This window comes from Andrographis paniculata, unplaced genomic scaffold, assembly GCF_009805555.1.
Source record: "Andrographis paniculata isolate CXL003 unplaced genomic scaffold, ASM980555v1 Contig62END, whole genome shotgun sequence".
Taxonomy (NCBI): Eukaryota; Viridiplantae; Streptophyta; class Magnoliopsida; order Lamiales; family Acanthaceae; genus Andrographis; species Andrographis paniculata.
In genome coordinates, this window is record NW_026137598.1 from 7545577 (window position 1) to 7561038 (window position 15462).

Genomic DNA, 15462 nt, shown 5'->3' on the forward strand with positions numbered 1-15462 from the left:
CCTACATTGTTGCTAATAAAATGGATTTGTTGTCCTAAAGGGATTATTCAAACTTTGCCCTTCACTAAACACTTGATCTGATTCATTCCCAAATTCAACACTTACTGAAGCTTCCAAAAGATCTTCCCAACCATAACCTTCCCACTCTATCAATGCCTCCATTTCCATGCCTTTCTTCCCGACTTCTCCGCCGTCTATTGGCGTCAATGTCAGGCTCGCCGGAGACTGCAAGCTCTCCGTCGGGGTCCATGTCAGGCTCACCGGAGACTGCATCTCCGGCGAAGCATTCGACGATTCATCAGTTAACTGCCACATCCCATTTAGGAAAGCCTCCAAAGCCCTGATCTGAATCTTGGGGATCCTGTCTACAAAAGGGTATTCGTATGATCCACAGTAGCCCATCGTCTTCGACCAGTCGAGAAACTCCGAGAGGTGATCCGCTTGGTAGGCCGCTTTCTTGTATATACCGAAGGCAGCCGCGCAGCTCCGGTAAGGCAACTGGATCAGATTCTCCAGCAGCACAACCATCTCCTTCCTAAAAGTCGTGTAACACAAAAAACTGTCGCGGATTACATGTTTCATTGCCGAATGCACGAGAAAGCTCCTCGCAGCTGCGCCGGCGGGCCTGCAGTCGATGACGCGGTCAATCAAGCTTTGTACCTGAGGCAAGACTTCTATCATCCTTCCCAATTCTTGCACTTTGAGTTCCACCTTATCTTCATCAACCACAGAACTATGATCGTTTCTGATTAAAGAAAGAGTTACTGAGCTGCTGCAATCAAGGGCCTCGTCGAGAAGCCTTGCGTAGGATCTTACGAAGGCTGTGTAGTCCTTAGAAGCCGAAGATGAGCTGTCCCTAAAGTTGCATGGGTAGAGACACAACTCTCCGTTAGCCCGGGCCCATAAAAGCTCGGCCCGGAAAATGTCCCCGTGATTAGGTAAGGCTCTGAGGAGGCGGTGGAGGAGGAGGAGACACTTGAGGGCCACTCTCCATGCCCTTGTCTTGTTAAAACGGGCCCCGAAGGCTACAGTGAAAGCCCGGCATGAGGAAGGGGAGATGGAGAAGATCTTCAAGAGTTGATGAAGATAGTTTTCATGGAATGGGATGTCATCTGGGGAAGTTGCTTTAAGGAGTAGGATTTTGATGTGGGAATGGCCTCCAAGAATGGCAATCTTGGCATAGGTAATGGAAATGGAAATGGAAGTGTGTTCTTTGAGGGATGTGATGATTTGGTGGATTCTTTTTTGCATCGTCTTTTTTTGGGGATGATTGTGATGAACACAATGTTTTTTGGTTTGTTTGGGGATTTAAGGTTGGAAGAATTTGTTTTGTTGTTTTGGGTGAATGAACATTGGTAATAACGTTGTGAGTTGTGCGTATGTTGTTGGCCATGGGCGTGAGTTGCAATGATCATTATAATAAATAAATATTGAATTAAAGTTAATGATTGAATATAGGTTGTTACATGCTGATTATAACACCACCAATAATAACATATGATATCACTAGAAAAATATGTCGATAACATTTTGCGTATAAATTTAGTACAAATAATATTTTTAAATAATACAAATACAACAGATAATATAAGATTTACTAGTGTAACACATAAAATAAATTTTATACAACACTTTCTGGTTGTTTTATTTCCATATGATGTTTGTTATATTTTGTGGCGATTGTGGCTAATAAACTAATTAGTCCCAATCAGTACCCTAGTAGAAATATAGTTAAATGTAGGTGATTGTTTAGTATTTTTATTTGAAGTATTTTTTTTAATGATTTATTTTTGTGAGAGAATATAATATAAGTATTAGATATAATGAGAATTGTGTAAAAAAAAAAATTGATTGAATAAACAAACAAAATTTGTATTTATCAAAATAATTAGTAATAGTATATTTAAATGCTAAGGAAAAATCAAACAAATTTGGAGAAAAGAAGAATATGATAAAAGGAATCTGCTATTTTATGGGCCTTTATATAGCAATTTTGGGCTTTAGAAGTCCAATTTAGGCCCGCATTAGGTGGTTTAAATTGGGCTCAAATATGGTAATTAATCATTCATTTATTGTTGGGAATGGAGAGAGAAGGCAGGGGATGATGAGTCAGCATTCCACGTGGCGGTGGATAATTAGCTGTGGTAATCAAGCAGCGTCACATGCAGTAATTCTCATTTCTACATCGTCTAGGCAGTAGCGTAATTCCCTGGAATCCAAACCCCACCGCCACCACCACCACCACCACCACCACCACCGCCGATGGCGTCGAGATCCGGCGGCGGGAAGTTGTCGTTCGACGTCCTAGGGGGCTCCGAATGCGACGACGTATTGGCTTTACTGTCGCGATCAAACTCCGATCCTCCTTCCCCAGGAGAAGACGCCGCTGTATCCCCAGCTCGGAAGAAGAGGAAGAGGAGAAACAGGAAAGCAAAAACCCTACGGAATTCGTCTGTGGTTTCTGTTACTGAAATCCGTAAAAGCGATGTTACGACCAACGGAGATGTCAGTTACAGTTGCACGACGAGTACAGTTACGGAGACTGCCTTGGCGCCGGATGTGGACACCGGCGCAGTGTGCTCGGTGATTCTCCCGCCGCAGTTCGGGGAGTTGAGGCAGAGGAATGTGGGGAATGCGATGAGTGCAGGTAGCAGCGTGGATGCGGTGAGAGAGGAGAGTGGAAGTAGTAGAAAGGAGGAAAAGGTCAAGGAAGAAATGGCGGAGAATCGGAGTTCTGGTAAGGAAATCGGCTTGGAGTTAAACGGAAGGAAATTGGAGAAGGAGGGAACCTTGGATTGGAAGAAACTGATGGCTGAAGATCCCAACTGTAAGTTGAATTTGTGATTTAAGCTTCTTGATTCATTGTTTCTTTGATTCGTTTTTGAATTGTGCTTGATGCTACTATTGGAGAGCTTTGAGTGTGAATTTTAGAACTAACTTTCAGTCTATGGAGAAATTTTTGATACATTGAGTTAAGTTGTTTGTGGTAGATGATAGTTTTGAGTATAGTTATGCATTTGAGCAGACAAACATTGATATCGGTAAACTAGAGCAACTTCAGATGCTAAGATCACTTTGAGAATGTTCTAAGGTAGCTGCTAGGAAGTGTTAAGAAGAAAACCTGATATTTTCTGGAACAGTTTTAATGTACTATCAGTTTTGTGGAAGTCGAACCACGATAGGAATTTGCTGCCTATGCCAGCTCCTGTCTTTTTATGTTTTCATGGATCTTTTTGGTGAAATTTGTGATGGGAATTTTTGTTGCTGGATATAGACATAAGTATCACAAGGGATGTGTAAATCATAGTCTAGAGATGGTTATCTGAGAATTTCACACTCTTTGCTTTCTGTCATGATTTGGTTAACTAGCATCTCAATATTTATTTCATGTTGTTGTGGTTTAATTTTAGACATGTTACCTGTCGAGAAGTCTCCAGTGAAATATTTCTTTGATGAATTGAGTGCTGGAAATTCCTTGAGAAGCACTACCATCCTTGGAAATGATAAGGAGCGAGAACGGATTTATGACACTATATTCCGCTTGCCATGGCGATGTGAATTGGTAAATACATCAACTTGTCCTATATCATATGCTTGCAAAGCTGATTAAGCTCATCCTTTAAGCTTGATCTTTTGAAGTTTGTTAATATATGATTACTTGTTTGCTTTGATTATTTTGTTTGAAATAAATGGCTCTCCTCTATCTTTTGCAGCTTATTGATATTGGATCCTTTGTGTGCTTTGATTCATTTCTTTCACTCTTAACCATCATGCCGTCAAGGATGATTATGGCCTTATGGAGGCTTCTCAAAACAAGGTCGGTCCTACCACTCTCTAACCAAATGCTTTTCAACAGAGTTCTGTATTTAATAGTTTGCAAAACATTTTGTGAACCTCCTTGCAAAAGGAGGCATTATTATCTCATTGCATGTGTATGAACTGGGAGATGAGCTCTCACATTTTTGTCGCAATCTGTAAAATGAAGCTTCAAGGAGTATTGTCTGTAGGACTAAAGATACTTGTGGATCAAATCTTTGTATTTGATTTTCCATGTGTTCATCAACCATAATTGAATTATCATCATTGTGTTCTAATCTATGATTGAAATCCTATATATGGATCTAGTAATTCAACCATGTTCGTGGCAGGCAGCTGCAGAGCCCTTCCTCAGCAGAGCTGTCTGATTTTGGTTGCTTTATCATCCTGGTTAGTGGAGTCACTCTATTACAGCAAGCAGGTTTGGTAAAATATTTGGCCCAATTTGATAATTAAATTTCTTCTTCCTCACTTAGAGTTGGAGTTATTTGCGCCAGTCAGTTTATTTTATCATTATCTTTTTTTTTGCTTCAGATATCAGTTTAATTTATCACATGATTCGTGGGCAAGGAATTTTGAAACTTTATGTGGTCTACAATGTCTTGGAGGTATGGAGTTGTTCAATTAATTACATTTCTGCTACTCACTCAAGGTATATAAATGATGTTTTCTGGTCTGGTCCTTATGGAGACCTTAACTAGAACATATGTTCAGATTAGTTTTTTGCTTCGATATTCTGTGCACTTTTGTCCTACTTTCGATTATTAGACAGCACTATTTATAAGGGATGTCCATTTTATATGGTATTCACATTGTCAACATCCCTATTGCATCATGCTTTTGTGTTAACCAATGAAGATTAGATGACACTATTCATTGATAAGGGAAAGAGACATCAAAAAATATTCCAGCTGACGCCAATTAAATGAATTAACCATTTGAAAATAAAGGCACTCAGGCCTTTGTCAGGTGTTTTGGCTTGTTTCATTTGAATATTGATACCAACCATTCCCTTCTTGTCCTGGAAAAGTTAGTATATCTTATCTTATTCGACGATAATTTTTAAGCAGGGGAAAAAATATAGTTTGTCTAATTTGGTTGAAAAACATGAATAAATCAATCAGTGAATTAGATTGTTTTGCACAGGTATTCATATTTTCAATTTTCTTATTGCAACTTGCTCTCTAATTATAGACCTCTCCACTATCATTTCTTTTCACTTCTGTATTTGCAATTAGAAGGGTGACTTATTATATGAGATGGATTGATTATCATTTTGCTGCCAAATTTGTTGGGAACACTGTGATTCTATGTACTGCTGGGAGGATTGAAGATTAAAGTCATTTTCAAATTTGATGCCAGGTATTTGATAAATTGTGTCAAAGTCTCGGCAGTGATGTTATGCAAGCTCTATTCCATTCTGCTGATGGGCTTGCGAACTGTTCACCTGAAAACACACAATATTGGTTGTGGAGATTCATTGCAGATGAAGCTCTAGCAATTGGTTCTTCTAATATCCTTCTTCATACACTATTTTCTTTATACTCAATAAGCAATCTATTTATATATTTAGAAGTTAATTAATGCTAACAAGTCATGCATCTGTGTTGATCCTTAACAACTTCTACTTCTTCATTCGTTTATCTTATTAGCGCAGGCAATTACTTTGTCGACATGTATAGTTGCTCATAACAATGCCCTCTTTGCTATGCTTGTTTCTAATAACTTTGCTGAGATTAAAAGCAATGTGTTCAAACGATATAGCAAGGACAACGTTCATAATCTGGTACACATGGGTAAGCAATAATCTTCAATTCTGTCAGATTTGCTTATATTTCTTAATTATTTGATTTAATTGGGTCTTTTTACCACATGTTAGTTGTTATGTTTATGTCAATTAGATCAATAGAATAATTCCGAATAGATGAAAACTTCTAGCTGTTGATATGTTGCTATCTTCTCCTTATACTTGATTTTTATATACTTAGGTTCATCAGTAACACCCTTCCCGGTGAGCTTGTGCACTGTGCCAACTGTTAGAAGGTGTCTTTAAAATGAATATATAATCCTTGGAAGTTAGAAATGTACAATGTTTCTCATTACTTTTGAGTTTTGGCTTGGAAAAATATATCTTTTGTGAAAATATGTCATATATATATATGATCTTTTTTCCTTTTTTGTCTGACATGTGACCAGATTCAATCGAGCGGTTTCATATTTCGGCATTTCTCGTGTTCGTTTTAGCTCAAAATATACTGGAAGCTGAGGGTCCTTGGTTTGTAAGCTTTTTCAGTGTAAGTGATGAGATACAAATTTACAGTGCTATCTAAATTCAAATCAATATAGTTGAGATTTATTATATTGATCATTTTCATTTGCACTTTTGTGGTTAATCTTGCAGCATGCACTGACTGTTTTCATATGCGAAATGATGATCGATATCATAAAACACTCATTCATCGCCAAATTCAATGACATAAAGCCCACAGCATTCTCCGAGTTCCTAGAAGATCTTTGCAATCAGGTATCCTCATAGCAACCATTTTCCCTCCTCACTGTTACTTTTTACTTTTATGGATCTCATTATACCATCTTAGAAACATTAGTTTTCCTTTCACTAATGATGATCTTTTCCAGACATTAAACACCCAAACAGAGAATGGGAAACGGAAGCTGACGTTCATCCCTCTGGCCCCAGCTTGTGTGGTAAACACCGGTCATCTTCTTTTCTCCACCCGAACTTATTCTATCAAACTCTACAAATTTACCAGACATGTTAATCCCTTTAAATAGAAATTCCAAGAATTCTAAAAAACTAAATATATTAGACTTATGATCTTTCCCCTCTTTGCCCCCTTATTCGACTCAGGTGATCCGAGTTCTGCAACCAGTTTATGCAGCACATCTCCCAACTCACCCCCTTCCATGGAGGATCTTTTGGATCATGGTGCTGCTTGCAATGACGATTGTGATGCTGGCTAGTCTAAAGATGATGATGGGAATGGGCCTTAAGAAACATGCCAACTGGTACGTCAAAAGGTGTCAAACAAGGAAACTCCATTCCGACTGACTGGGTTCCATCGACTCTCGCTTTTCCGGGGATGCAACCATCGAATCTCATACGAGATGCCATCAAAGTGATTGCCGTTGGTTGGTCGGTCGGTGAGGCGGGTTTGCTCTCCTATTTCTGGAAAATATACTATATAATCTTTCCTCAGGTGAACTTGGATTGGATGGTTTGGCATATATGATTGGGGAAGGTGAAATTTTAAGGAACGTGAAAGGTTTACTCAAAAGGGGGCTGCTGAGAGGTTAAGGTAAGGTCAGGTAAATTTGTAGATTTGTTGCTTTCATATGTTTATGTAAATGCTATGTCTTCTCCCTATGATCATTGCGACACTTATTTCGAATTTTGTCTGCATATATATAGTGAATGAACATTGTTTTGAGGTGGTAGAAGTGCTTTATATACTGCGAGTTTTAATTGGGTTATCTTTTATTCTTATATTTCATTTTCTTTTTATTAAAGATGCACGTGCCATTATGCAGGTACTATTTCATGCCCATCGGTAATGTTTTATTTTATTTAATTACTTCTTTATTTTTTATTAACATTGGAACCCGCCTTGATAGGCCCAACAAATATATATGCATCAGCAATGCTTGAATTAGGGATCTTACAGCACCAGTAATTCTGTTTGATTGAAATTTCGAATTTGAATCAATATAATATATTACACAGGATCATAAGAGAGATACTATAACTTGCAGTGTACTTAATAAATATGAGTAAATTATTATTTATAGTTTATTCTTATTTCTAAAAATATTTGTATATATACTTCGTTGGTGGATGAACATTGTTCACATAATAAACTAACGAATAGTGAAAACTATTGGACCATTATCATCCGCCGCCTAATATCCATTATAAATTATAATCATCTAAATGTTACTTTCAACCCAAATTCACTCATATTTTGTCCACAAATTCATACCATGACGGGTGAAATACACAAACAAACACATATATATGTATGTGTATAAGGATCTTAGACAATAATAATAATAATAATAAAAAGCAAACCTTTCTTAAAAGGCAAAAAGAATGAGTCGACAGAGTAGAGAAAAACAAAAAATCTTTAAAAAAGATTTGCATTCTCCTCCATAATTTGCTCAACTCTGACCATTCTATTTCACCATTGCGTATAAACAAAGGCTTTGTATTCATACCAATCAATCCCCATGTGATGTGAAACCATAAATTCAAACACCCTTTACCCAGTAACACATGCATTCACAATATATATATATATATATACACACACACATGAGTGTATGTGTGTGGTTTATAGATATATGTATATATATATATATGAAATGGGTGATTAGACAATTCCATTAAGGTGGAAATGGACAAAACCGGATGCCACAAATCAACCACCGACAAAGATCTTTATCTCTGACATTCTAACCAATCACTAAGAAAACTGCAAATGGAGTGGATATCCCCCCACTTACTAGTTTATTCATCCAACACTTGTGTATCAGCCCAGCCATAAAAGAAAAAAGATATGGGAGCCACTTCTCTTTTTTTTTTTTTTTAAATAATAATAATAAACTATATATATATATATATACATATATTCCTATTCCTAATGTATGAGAATGGCCCAAGAGGGTCACGTTCATACTACAGGGCAATGCTACCTTTAGGACGCACATAATAATGCATGGATGGAATCATAACTCATGATTTATGATTTGTATAATATTATATATATTATAGAACAAAAGTAGATTCAAAATATAGAACACAATCTTGAAGAATAATTACATGGATGAGGGACTCATGAGTAGCATATATATATATATATATATATATATGATATATATACTATGGATGGCCCTTATTGTGATGATCATATATATAACTAAATATATCTATATATATACCTACTTTCATTAATCCAAAGCTTCTTTATAACAAAATGTAAATATGTGTGATATATATCAATAGACAATGAGATTAATAAATAAATGAAATCATTTGTTCTTTTTAAGACATGGGTGATCTTTTAGGTAAACTCTTTCTCTTGTGCAATATCTTCTTAGGCCTTAATGCAGAATTCACCCATGCCTGAATTACTTCAGATGAGGCAGATTCCGATAGGGAGAGGGACGAGGAACCGTACCTGTTTTCGCAGGAGTTTTCTTCAGATTTAATGAACATAGATGATTCCGGGATCGTATCTGATGAAACCTGCAAATCAAAGGGTTTGGAGACATATGAATAACTTTGTATTTAAGGAATATTATGAATTGGCTTCGGACCTTGCAGGCGATGGAACAAAAGCGATTCGGCAAATCTTGAATGTGTCTTCCACAAGCTTCACAGCAAGTGCCAACACACCTTGCCTTTGAATTTTTAACTTCTTTTAGCTGAGGCCTTGGATTCAAATGGACAGCCTTTTCCCCATTTATTTTGTAGGTCTGCAAACATTCATTGATCCACTTAGGCTGGAAAATTCAGATATAATTAGTCTAGATTATTCTATAATTATATGTAAGGTTATTTCTAAAATGTGGTATATTCTAAAGATTTTATTCGATGCTCTAACAGAATCATACTGTTCAATCAAATCTTTCACTCAACAAAGACTTCAATATAATCGTTATAATGTAATTGTCAAAGTTAAAGTCAGACTAATTTGTCCTGAAAAGCTCTTCCTTTGAAATTGTGGATTGCTTTAGACAAAGTGATGATGATGAACAATAATGGCCTGATATGATTCAGCTTTAAAGTTCAATTAATGGAAAGATGCCAAATTGAATTTGTCCATTCCATTAAATGAACACAATTACTTGACAAGCATATTTTCAAGGACCCCTAAAAGATTTTGTTCGATACTTCAATCAAAGATTCAGGAGAACAATTCAAATCATACTTACAATATCATAAAAATTAAAAAGATGAGAAGATAGTTGAAAAAAGGAAATTCCATTTCAAAGTAGAATAGAATTCTAGTCTGAAAAAACTCACCCAAAAGGACTAAAAATTTAGATTGCTGTTTCTAGTAGCAAAACAACAAGATACAGTAATATAATCTAAAAGGAATCCAACAATGCATATCCAAATTCGTTGGCACTTCACATAATTTGCTTCACAACTATGCGTTTTCTATAGATAAATAAAATTACGAAAAAAATGAAAAGCCAATTTATAATTATTGACCTGAATGAAGGAGCAATCGAGATGCTTTTGAATATCGTGGAGACGAACGACATCATGGTATACGTATTTACAGATCTGAAGGAGGCGGTGAACGCAGTTGTGAGACGAAGAATTGATGCAATGCTTACAGAAACACAGATTGCAATCCATACAAAACAAATTCTTCTCGTTCTTCCTCAACTCTTCATGATCCACACAAGAATCGAAGAATTTGCTCTCCAGTAAACCGCTCACCCACTCCAGCGAATTTTCCTTCATCCTCAACCGAATTTTGCATCCAACCTATTCACAGAACAAGTATGCACATAATTAGTTGCTTCCAACTTCATTAAAGCATACAAAATCAAACACAATCACTGATTCCTATCTAATCAAATTTTGAAGCAAAACTGCCACAAAAATCACACAACTGTGAACACTCACCATCTTCTGCAATTCTACAGTACAGGCTCCTCCGATCAAAGTTGAAATCACCGATTAGATTGAAGGAAAAGAACACCAAAATTTTCAGAAAAAGTAACGAATCAAAGAGAAAAAAATAAAACGCATGGATTCGAAAATTGATAGAGGAAGTTCAATGGACTGAGCGATTGCCAAGGAGATATTTAATGTATCAGAAGAACAAAAAGGAAATGCCAAAAATAATTTAACAGAAAGAATTTATATTAAGAAACAAAATCATCTTTGAAAATATTATTACTGCACAAAATAAATAAAAAGGTACTTATATGTTCACACAATGATTACGGACTTACTGTTGGCGGGAACAGCAAGCCACTGTAGCCGTTCGATTACCAGAGTCCCACCCAATCATGGCGTTATTCGCCGTCAGATTTATGCGTGTTCCGCTAATCTCGGCCGTTGCTTTCGGAGGCGCCGCCATGCTCTTTTTCAAACATTGGGTACAAAATTAAATTAATAATTATAATAATAATAATTAGTGGTATATACATATTTTAAATTTTATGAATATTTAAGATTTAATTACAAGGAATAATGTTATATTTTATATATATAAAGAAAAAAAATCTAACAAAATCTAACCTGATTTACAGGCTTAGCCGGAGTTTAGCCAAATTGTGGATTTCCACGTCATTAAAAAAAATCAAAATAAATCTAACAAAATAAACAACATGTAAAAGTATAATAAGAATGAGGACGACATAAAAAAATGAAGAAAAATGAGGAAAGAACATCTGCAATAAACATAATTTATCATATTTAATAGAACATTAGCCCATATATTTATATTTATATCAATATATAATAATCATACAATATGAAGTTGATATTAAATACTCTCTCCATTAAAAGTGTCCACGATAATATTTAAGTAAAATGTAATTAATAAATAATTAATAAAATAAATTAATAAAATAATTATATATTAAAATAAAAATAACTATATAGTTTAACTAATTAAAAAATATATAAATAATCAATTTTAAGATGTTATTAAAATATATAATTGTATTTTAAAAAATAAATAAGAAATTGTGTGGCATTGACAAAATAGAAAAAATATTGTATATAGAAAGGAGTGAGTTGTAGTCAAGAGAACATAATCAATCAACAAAATTGGATTGGGTTTTAACTCAATTGCTTTAGTTTGTGCTTGGCCTATACTTAATAATATATATATATATATCAATCAGATATGGGCCTTGGGCCTTGCAATCGAATATTAAATAAGATTTTCTATGTATGAATTATATACTGTTTATCTCAATAGAATATTTTTTTAATTTACAATATATTATTTAAATACAAATGCGACCCTTTCAATTGGAGGGAGGGAGTATATGATTTTAACATAAAGCCTCGGATCACAATGCTCGTATTCATCTCGAGAGTAAGAGTAATTATTGAATGTGTTTGAACAATTCCTCTTTATCAAATTAAAGATGAAAACTCAAATCCTTTCTTTATTATCTAAGAGATAACAGTTAAATCCATAAGGCAGAAATCATTATTGACTTTCCCTGCATATATCTAACCGTCCTTGGTTTAATATCTAAAATAAGAGCAGGGAAAAACAAGAAATCAAGAACTACATACACAATCTTGAAGCAAGAACTTGAGCAAACTGATGATGGCAGGCACTTTATTAGATAAGGAGAGCAATTTATGGTAAAAGAATGGTTAGTTTCCCCAATCAGTTATTCATCACAAATGCAAAAGAAAAAAATTAATCAACACAAATACTCAAATGAAAGTCATGCCTGAACTTATGGATCAAGAACCAGTGAGAATTGAAGAACTGTTATACCACAATCCCCGTTGCGCCGATTGCTTTCTTCTCCTTCTTCCTTCACTTATCCTGCAATGAGCTATGAAATCCAGCAGATTTGCATATACAGGCTACAAAATCCTCCTAAACATTTCCAAGATTTCGAAGAAAATTTTGTAGCAGATGATCCTATCAGTGAAGTATGTCACCAGGGGCTTGTTTTCTTGCCCCTGTCTTCATACCTCAAATGTGTATTCAAATCCAATCCTGTCCCTCTAACCCAAACCAGAGAGCCAGGCTCGAATATAGTGTTCAACACCTCTTCATCTTCGATTTTCCTTAGCCCTCCAATTTGGGTGGCCATAAAGTCATGCATGATGCAGTAAGTATCCCTCAGAGCCCATTGCGCCGCCATTTTAAGATGGCTAATAGTCATTTGTGGATTGGCGACCACTATCTCACCGGGGGGCAGGCGCCGGTTCAGCTCTGTCTCCAACTCATCGAATGTAGGCAGAACTTTGCAAAGCAACTCCATGGAGTAGTTAATGATCCCTCTTTGAATAGGCCAATCTTTCACGAATGTGCTATTCGTGACAACATGTGTGTCAGGATACAATTCGAGCACATTCTCATAAAGGAACATTAGATCCTCAGACAAGCTTAAGCCTAAATGCGCGCCGGTCTCTGGCGAGTATTCATAAATGTTGAACTCGGTTAGTCTAGATGAGGGATTTACAGCGCGGGTAATGACTTGATTCCCCACTGCAAAACATCTGATTGACTTGAGCACAAAATCAATCAAACCAGTATCTCCAATTGATTTTCTTGCCTCGTCTCTCAGTTCTTGCCTAGACATGCCACGCCCCATTTCACCGTAATCTTCCTTCTGCTGCTTCAACAGATCAACAATCACAAAGAGCACATCCTCCAGCCGCTTAGCAGACCACCTACAATCCCTCATCATTACACCTAGAAATGTCTCGAATCTCATAGGAATTTCCTTAGTTTCCGAGTTAGTCTTTGTAAAAATAGAAGCATCCCTACTCGGCGTTCTTGATTCAGTAGCAAGCATATATTTTAATAAATCACTAAGAGTGACCAGTGGTTTTCCACTGAACTTCCTACAAGTCTCTATTAAATCTATGATCCTCTTCATATTTCTTGTGTTCTTGAAATCCCTAACTAATTTTTCAAGACTCAACGAGCTCAGAAATTCGAGTGCTGCATCGTACTTCCCTTCTTTAACTTCAGAGCATTTACCACCAACACACTTATAACCCCATTTTCCAAACCACGGCGTCCCCTGCGCTATACCATGGAACAAACTCAGTTCTATGGCTTCTCTTTTCGTAGCATGACACGCTGAAATACTCCTGCAAATGTTAAAAACCACAATATGAACATACAAAACCTTACATTACTGGCAAAGTTACCTTCCAAGGATAGTATGAACACGAATGAATACATAGAGAACATCTTTTTATCAACAATGAAACTTTCCAAGTATAATCATATGAACCTGGCTTTAAGAACAGTGCAAAGATAGTCCCAACAGCGCATACTGTCGTCTGCTGAAAAGAATCTTGAGTTGTTCTTTAAGCCATTGACACAGATGAGATGTCCATATCCATTGCAATGAATCAAACCATACAGATTATGATACCGAATTTCTTCAAGATCCCAATCTAATTGCTCCTCCCAATGTTCTTTCGCAGGAATTATAAAATGGTACTTCCTCTTGCAAACAAAATGGTGACCCCAACCTACAAACATTACAAAACGATCCAATGAAAGCAGGAACGAAAGAAACTATATACCACTTCAGTAACAAGAGAACAGGCACAATTTCATCAAAAAAACGTGTAAGGAATTGAAGAAAATGAACACATCCAAACCGATGATTAAATGAGGGCAAAACATTAGCCAATTGTGACTTTACAGAAAAAAGAAAACAAAGGATTAAATGAATAGCAAATTGAATCCAAAGAAAAAATGTTTCCAGAGAGTAAAGAGTATCGCGAATGCAATTAAACAGATTAGATCACCTGCAGATTCACAATGGCTGCAGAAAGGTTGTCCGGCGGAATTCTGAACCGTTTCCTCAATAGTATAGAGCGGGAAAACGCCATTATCTCCAGCGACGCAGGGAGTACACCAAACCAGCATACCGTTCACGGTGTAATCCTCAATTTCCGACGAATTCTGAAGGAAAACACGGATGTTATCCCTGAACGCCCCGGGCAGGGGATTGTCGACGGAGCCTGGAGCAGCGAAGTTCTTGAACTCGAAGAGATTTTCTGAATTGATCCTGTTTTTCCTCTTGTTGTTCTTGTTAAATACTATGGAAGCCATTGTTGGATAAACCTGCAAGGGAATCACGAATCCTCCACGGCTTCTTGATTGATGTTAGTTTCTAAGTTTGATTCCCAATCAAGAAGCCAGTGGCGCTTTGAGTTCTTGTGGAGAGGAGTTTATGCGAAGTTACCAAAATGCCCTTGCGTCGGAGGGAAAGATGCAACGCTGGTTTCGATTTGTTTTGTAAATTCACAGCCGAAACTATATCTATATCTATATACATAAATATTTATTTATATGTATGTATATATACACACATAGGACATATGCATAAGGTTTTAACGCGAGGGAACCAACCGAGAACTCTCTACAGTTACTGTATGAATTAGTTCATGCAGTTCGAATGCATGGCGTGCTCGCTCAACTCCAAATTACGATTTTAAAGTGACAATGACGACTTCTGGAAAAATTGATCTGTTGCATGGATTGACTAGGCTGCCTTCTTAAATTATTTTGAAAAAGGAAAGAACTGGGCTGGAAATAGAATTATTATAAAGATATTCATTTTGCATTAAATAGAAATAAATAAGAGAATTTAATTATGATTAATAAAATGTTTCACAGCTAATTTATAATAAGAATCATATATTTTTATAAAAGAATGCGTAATAATATTATCAAAGTGTCTATTTTTGTTTATAAAATTAATAATTCATAATATGAATAATTTTAATAAACACCCTTTTTAACTGCTCATAATCCACGTGGAAAAGTGAACGTAAGAAAGTTGAATTATTTTCTTGCTCGTGGGGAGACACCAATCAAAATTGAAGTAAATGTTATTTTAAAAACAAAATTTAGGTTTTTTTTTTTTAAAAGTTGTTTA

The 15462-nt window shown here is 36.0% G+C and overlaps 4 protein-coding genes across 6 annotated transcripts; 1 reads left to right on the plus strand and 3 right to left on the minus strand.

The window, feature by feature from the left end:
- Window positions 1-12: 12 nt before the first annotated feature.
- On the minus strand, window positions 13-1368 carry LOC127260475 (putative clathrin assembly protein At2g25430). The gene has a single exon (XM_051288207.1). The coding sequence runs from the start codon at window positions 1249-1251 to the stop codon at window positions 13-15; it is 1239 nt and encodes a 412-aa protein (XP_051144164.1). The 5' UTR covers window positions 1252-1368.
- An 811-nt stretch (window positions 1369-2179) lies between these two features.
- Window positions 2180-7265, plus strand: LOC127260993 (protein POLLEN DEFECTIVE IN GUIDANCE 1). The gene is made up of 11 exons (XM_051289103.1): window positions 2180-2827; window positions 3411-3562; window positions 3714-3817; window positions 4149-4237; window positions 4351-4424; window positions 5179-5329; window positions 5445-5612; window positions 6013-6110; window positions 6218-6340; window positions 6454-6522; window positions 6686-7265. The coding sequence occupies exons 1-11, from the start codon at window positions 2263-2265 to the stop codon at window positions 6884-6886; spliced, it is 1794 nt and encodes a 597-aa protein (XP_051145060.1). The 5' UTR covers window positions 2180-2262; the 3' UTR covers window positions 6887-7265.
- Window positions 7266-7430: 165 nt separating this feature from the next.
- Window positions 7431-11169, minus strand: LOC127260995 (protein RGF1 INDUCIBLE TRANSCRIPTION FACTOR 1-like). 3 transcript variants are annotated; one of them, XM_051289109.1, is made up of 5 exons: window positions 11096-11169; window positions 10807-10937; window positions 10052-10333; window positions 9151-9336; window positions 7431-9079 (listed from the first exon to the last, which is right to left on the minus strand). In XM_051289109.1, exons 3-5 carry the CDS (start codon window positions 10307-10309, stop codon window positions 8876-8878), a joined length of 648 nt encoding a protein of 215 aa, XP_051145066.1. In that variant the 5' UTR covers window positions 10310-10333; window positions 10807-10937; window positions 11096-11169; the 3' UTR covers window positions 7431-8875. The 3 variants fall into 3 exon arrangements, with proteins under 3 accessions (XP_051145066.1, XP_051145065.1, XP_051145062.1); XM_051289108.1 differs by lacking the exons at window positions 10807-10937; window positions 11096-11169 and adding an exon at window positions 10475-10723 and having other exon boundaries at window positions 9151-9309; XM_051289105.1 differs by lacking the exons at window positions 10807-10937; window positions 11096-11169 and adding an exon at window positions 10475-10723.
- A 696-nt stretch (window positions 11170-11865) lies between these two features.
- LOC127260994 (PHD finger protein At2g01810-like) lies at window positions 11866-15411 on the minus strand. Its single transcript, XM_051289104.1, has 3 exons — window positions 14327-15411; window positions 13801-14044; window positions 11866-13654 (listed from the first exon to the last, which is right to left on the minus strand). The coding sequence occupies exons 1-3, from the start codon at window positions 14631-14633 to the stop codon at window positions 12487-12489; spliced, it is 1719 nt and encodes a 572-aa protein (XP_051145061.1). The 5' UTR covers window positions 14634-15411; the 3' UTR covers window positions 11866-12486.
- Window positions 15412-15462: the final 51 nt, after the last annotated feature.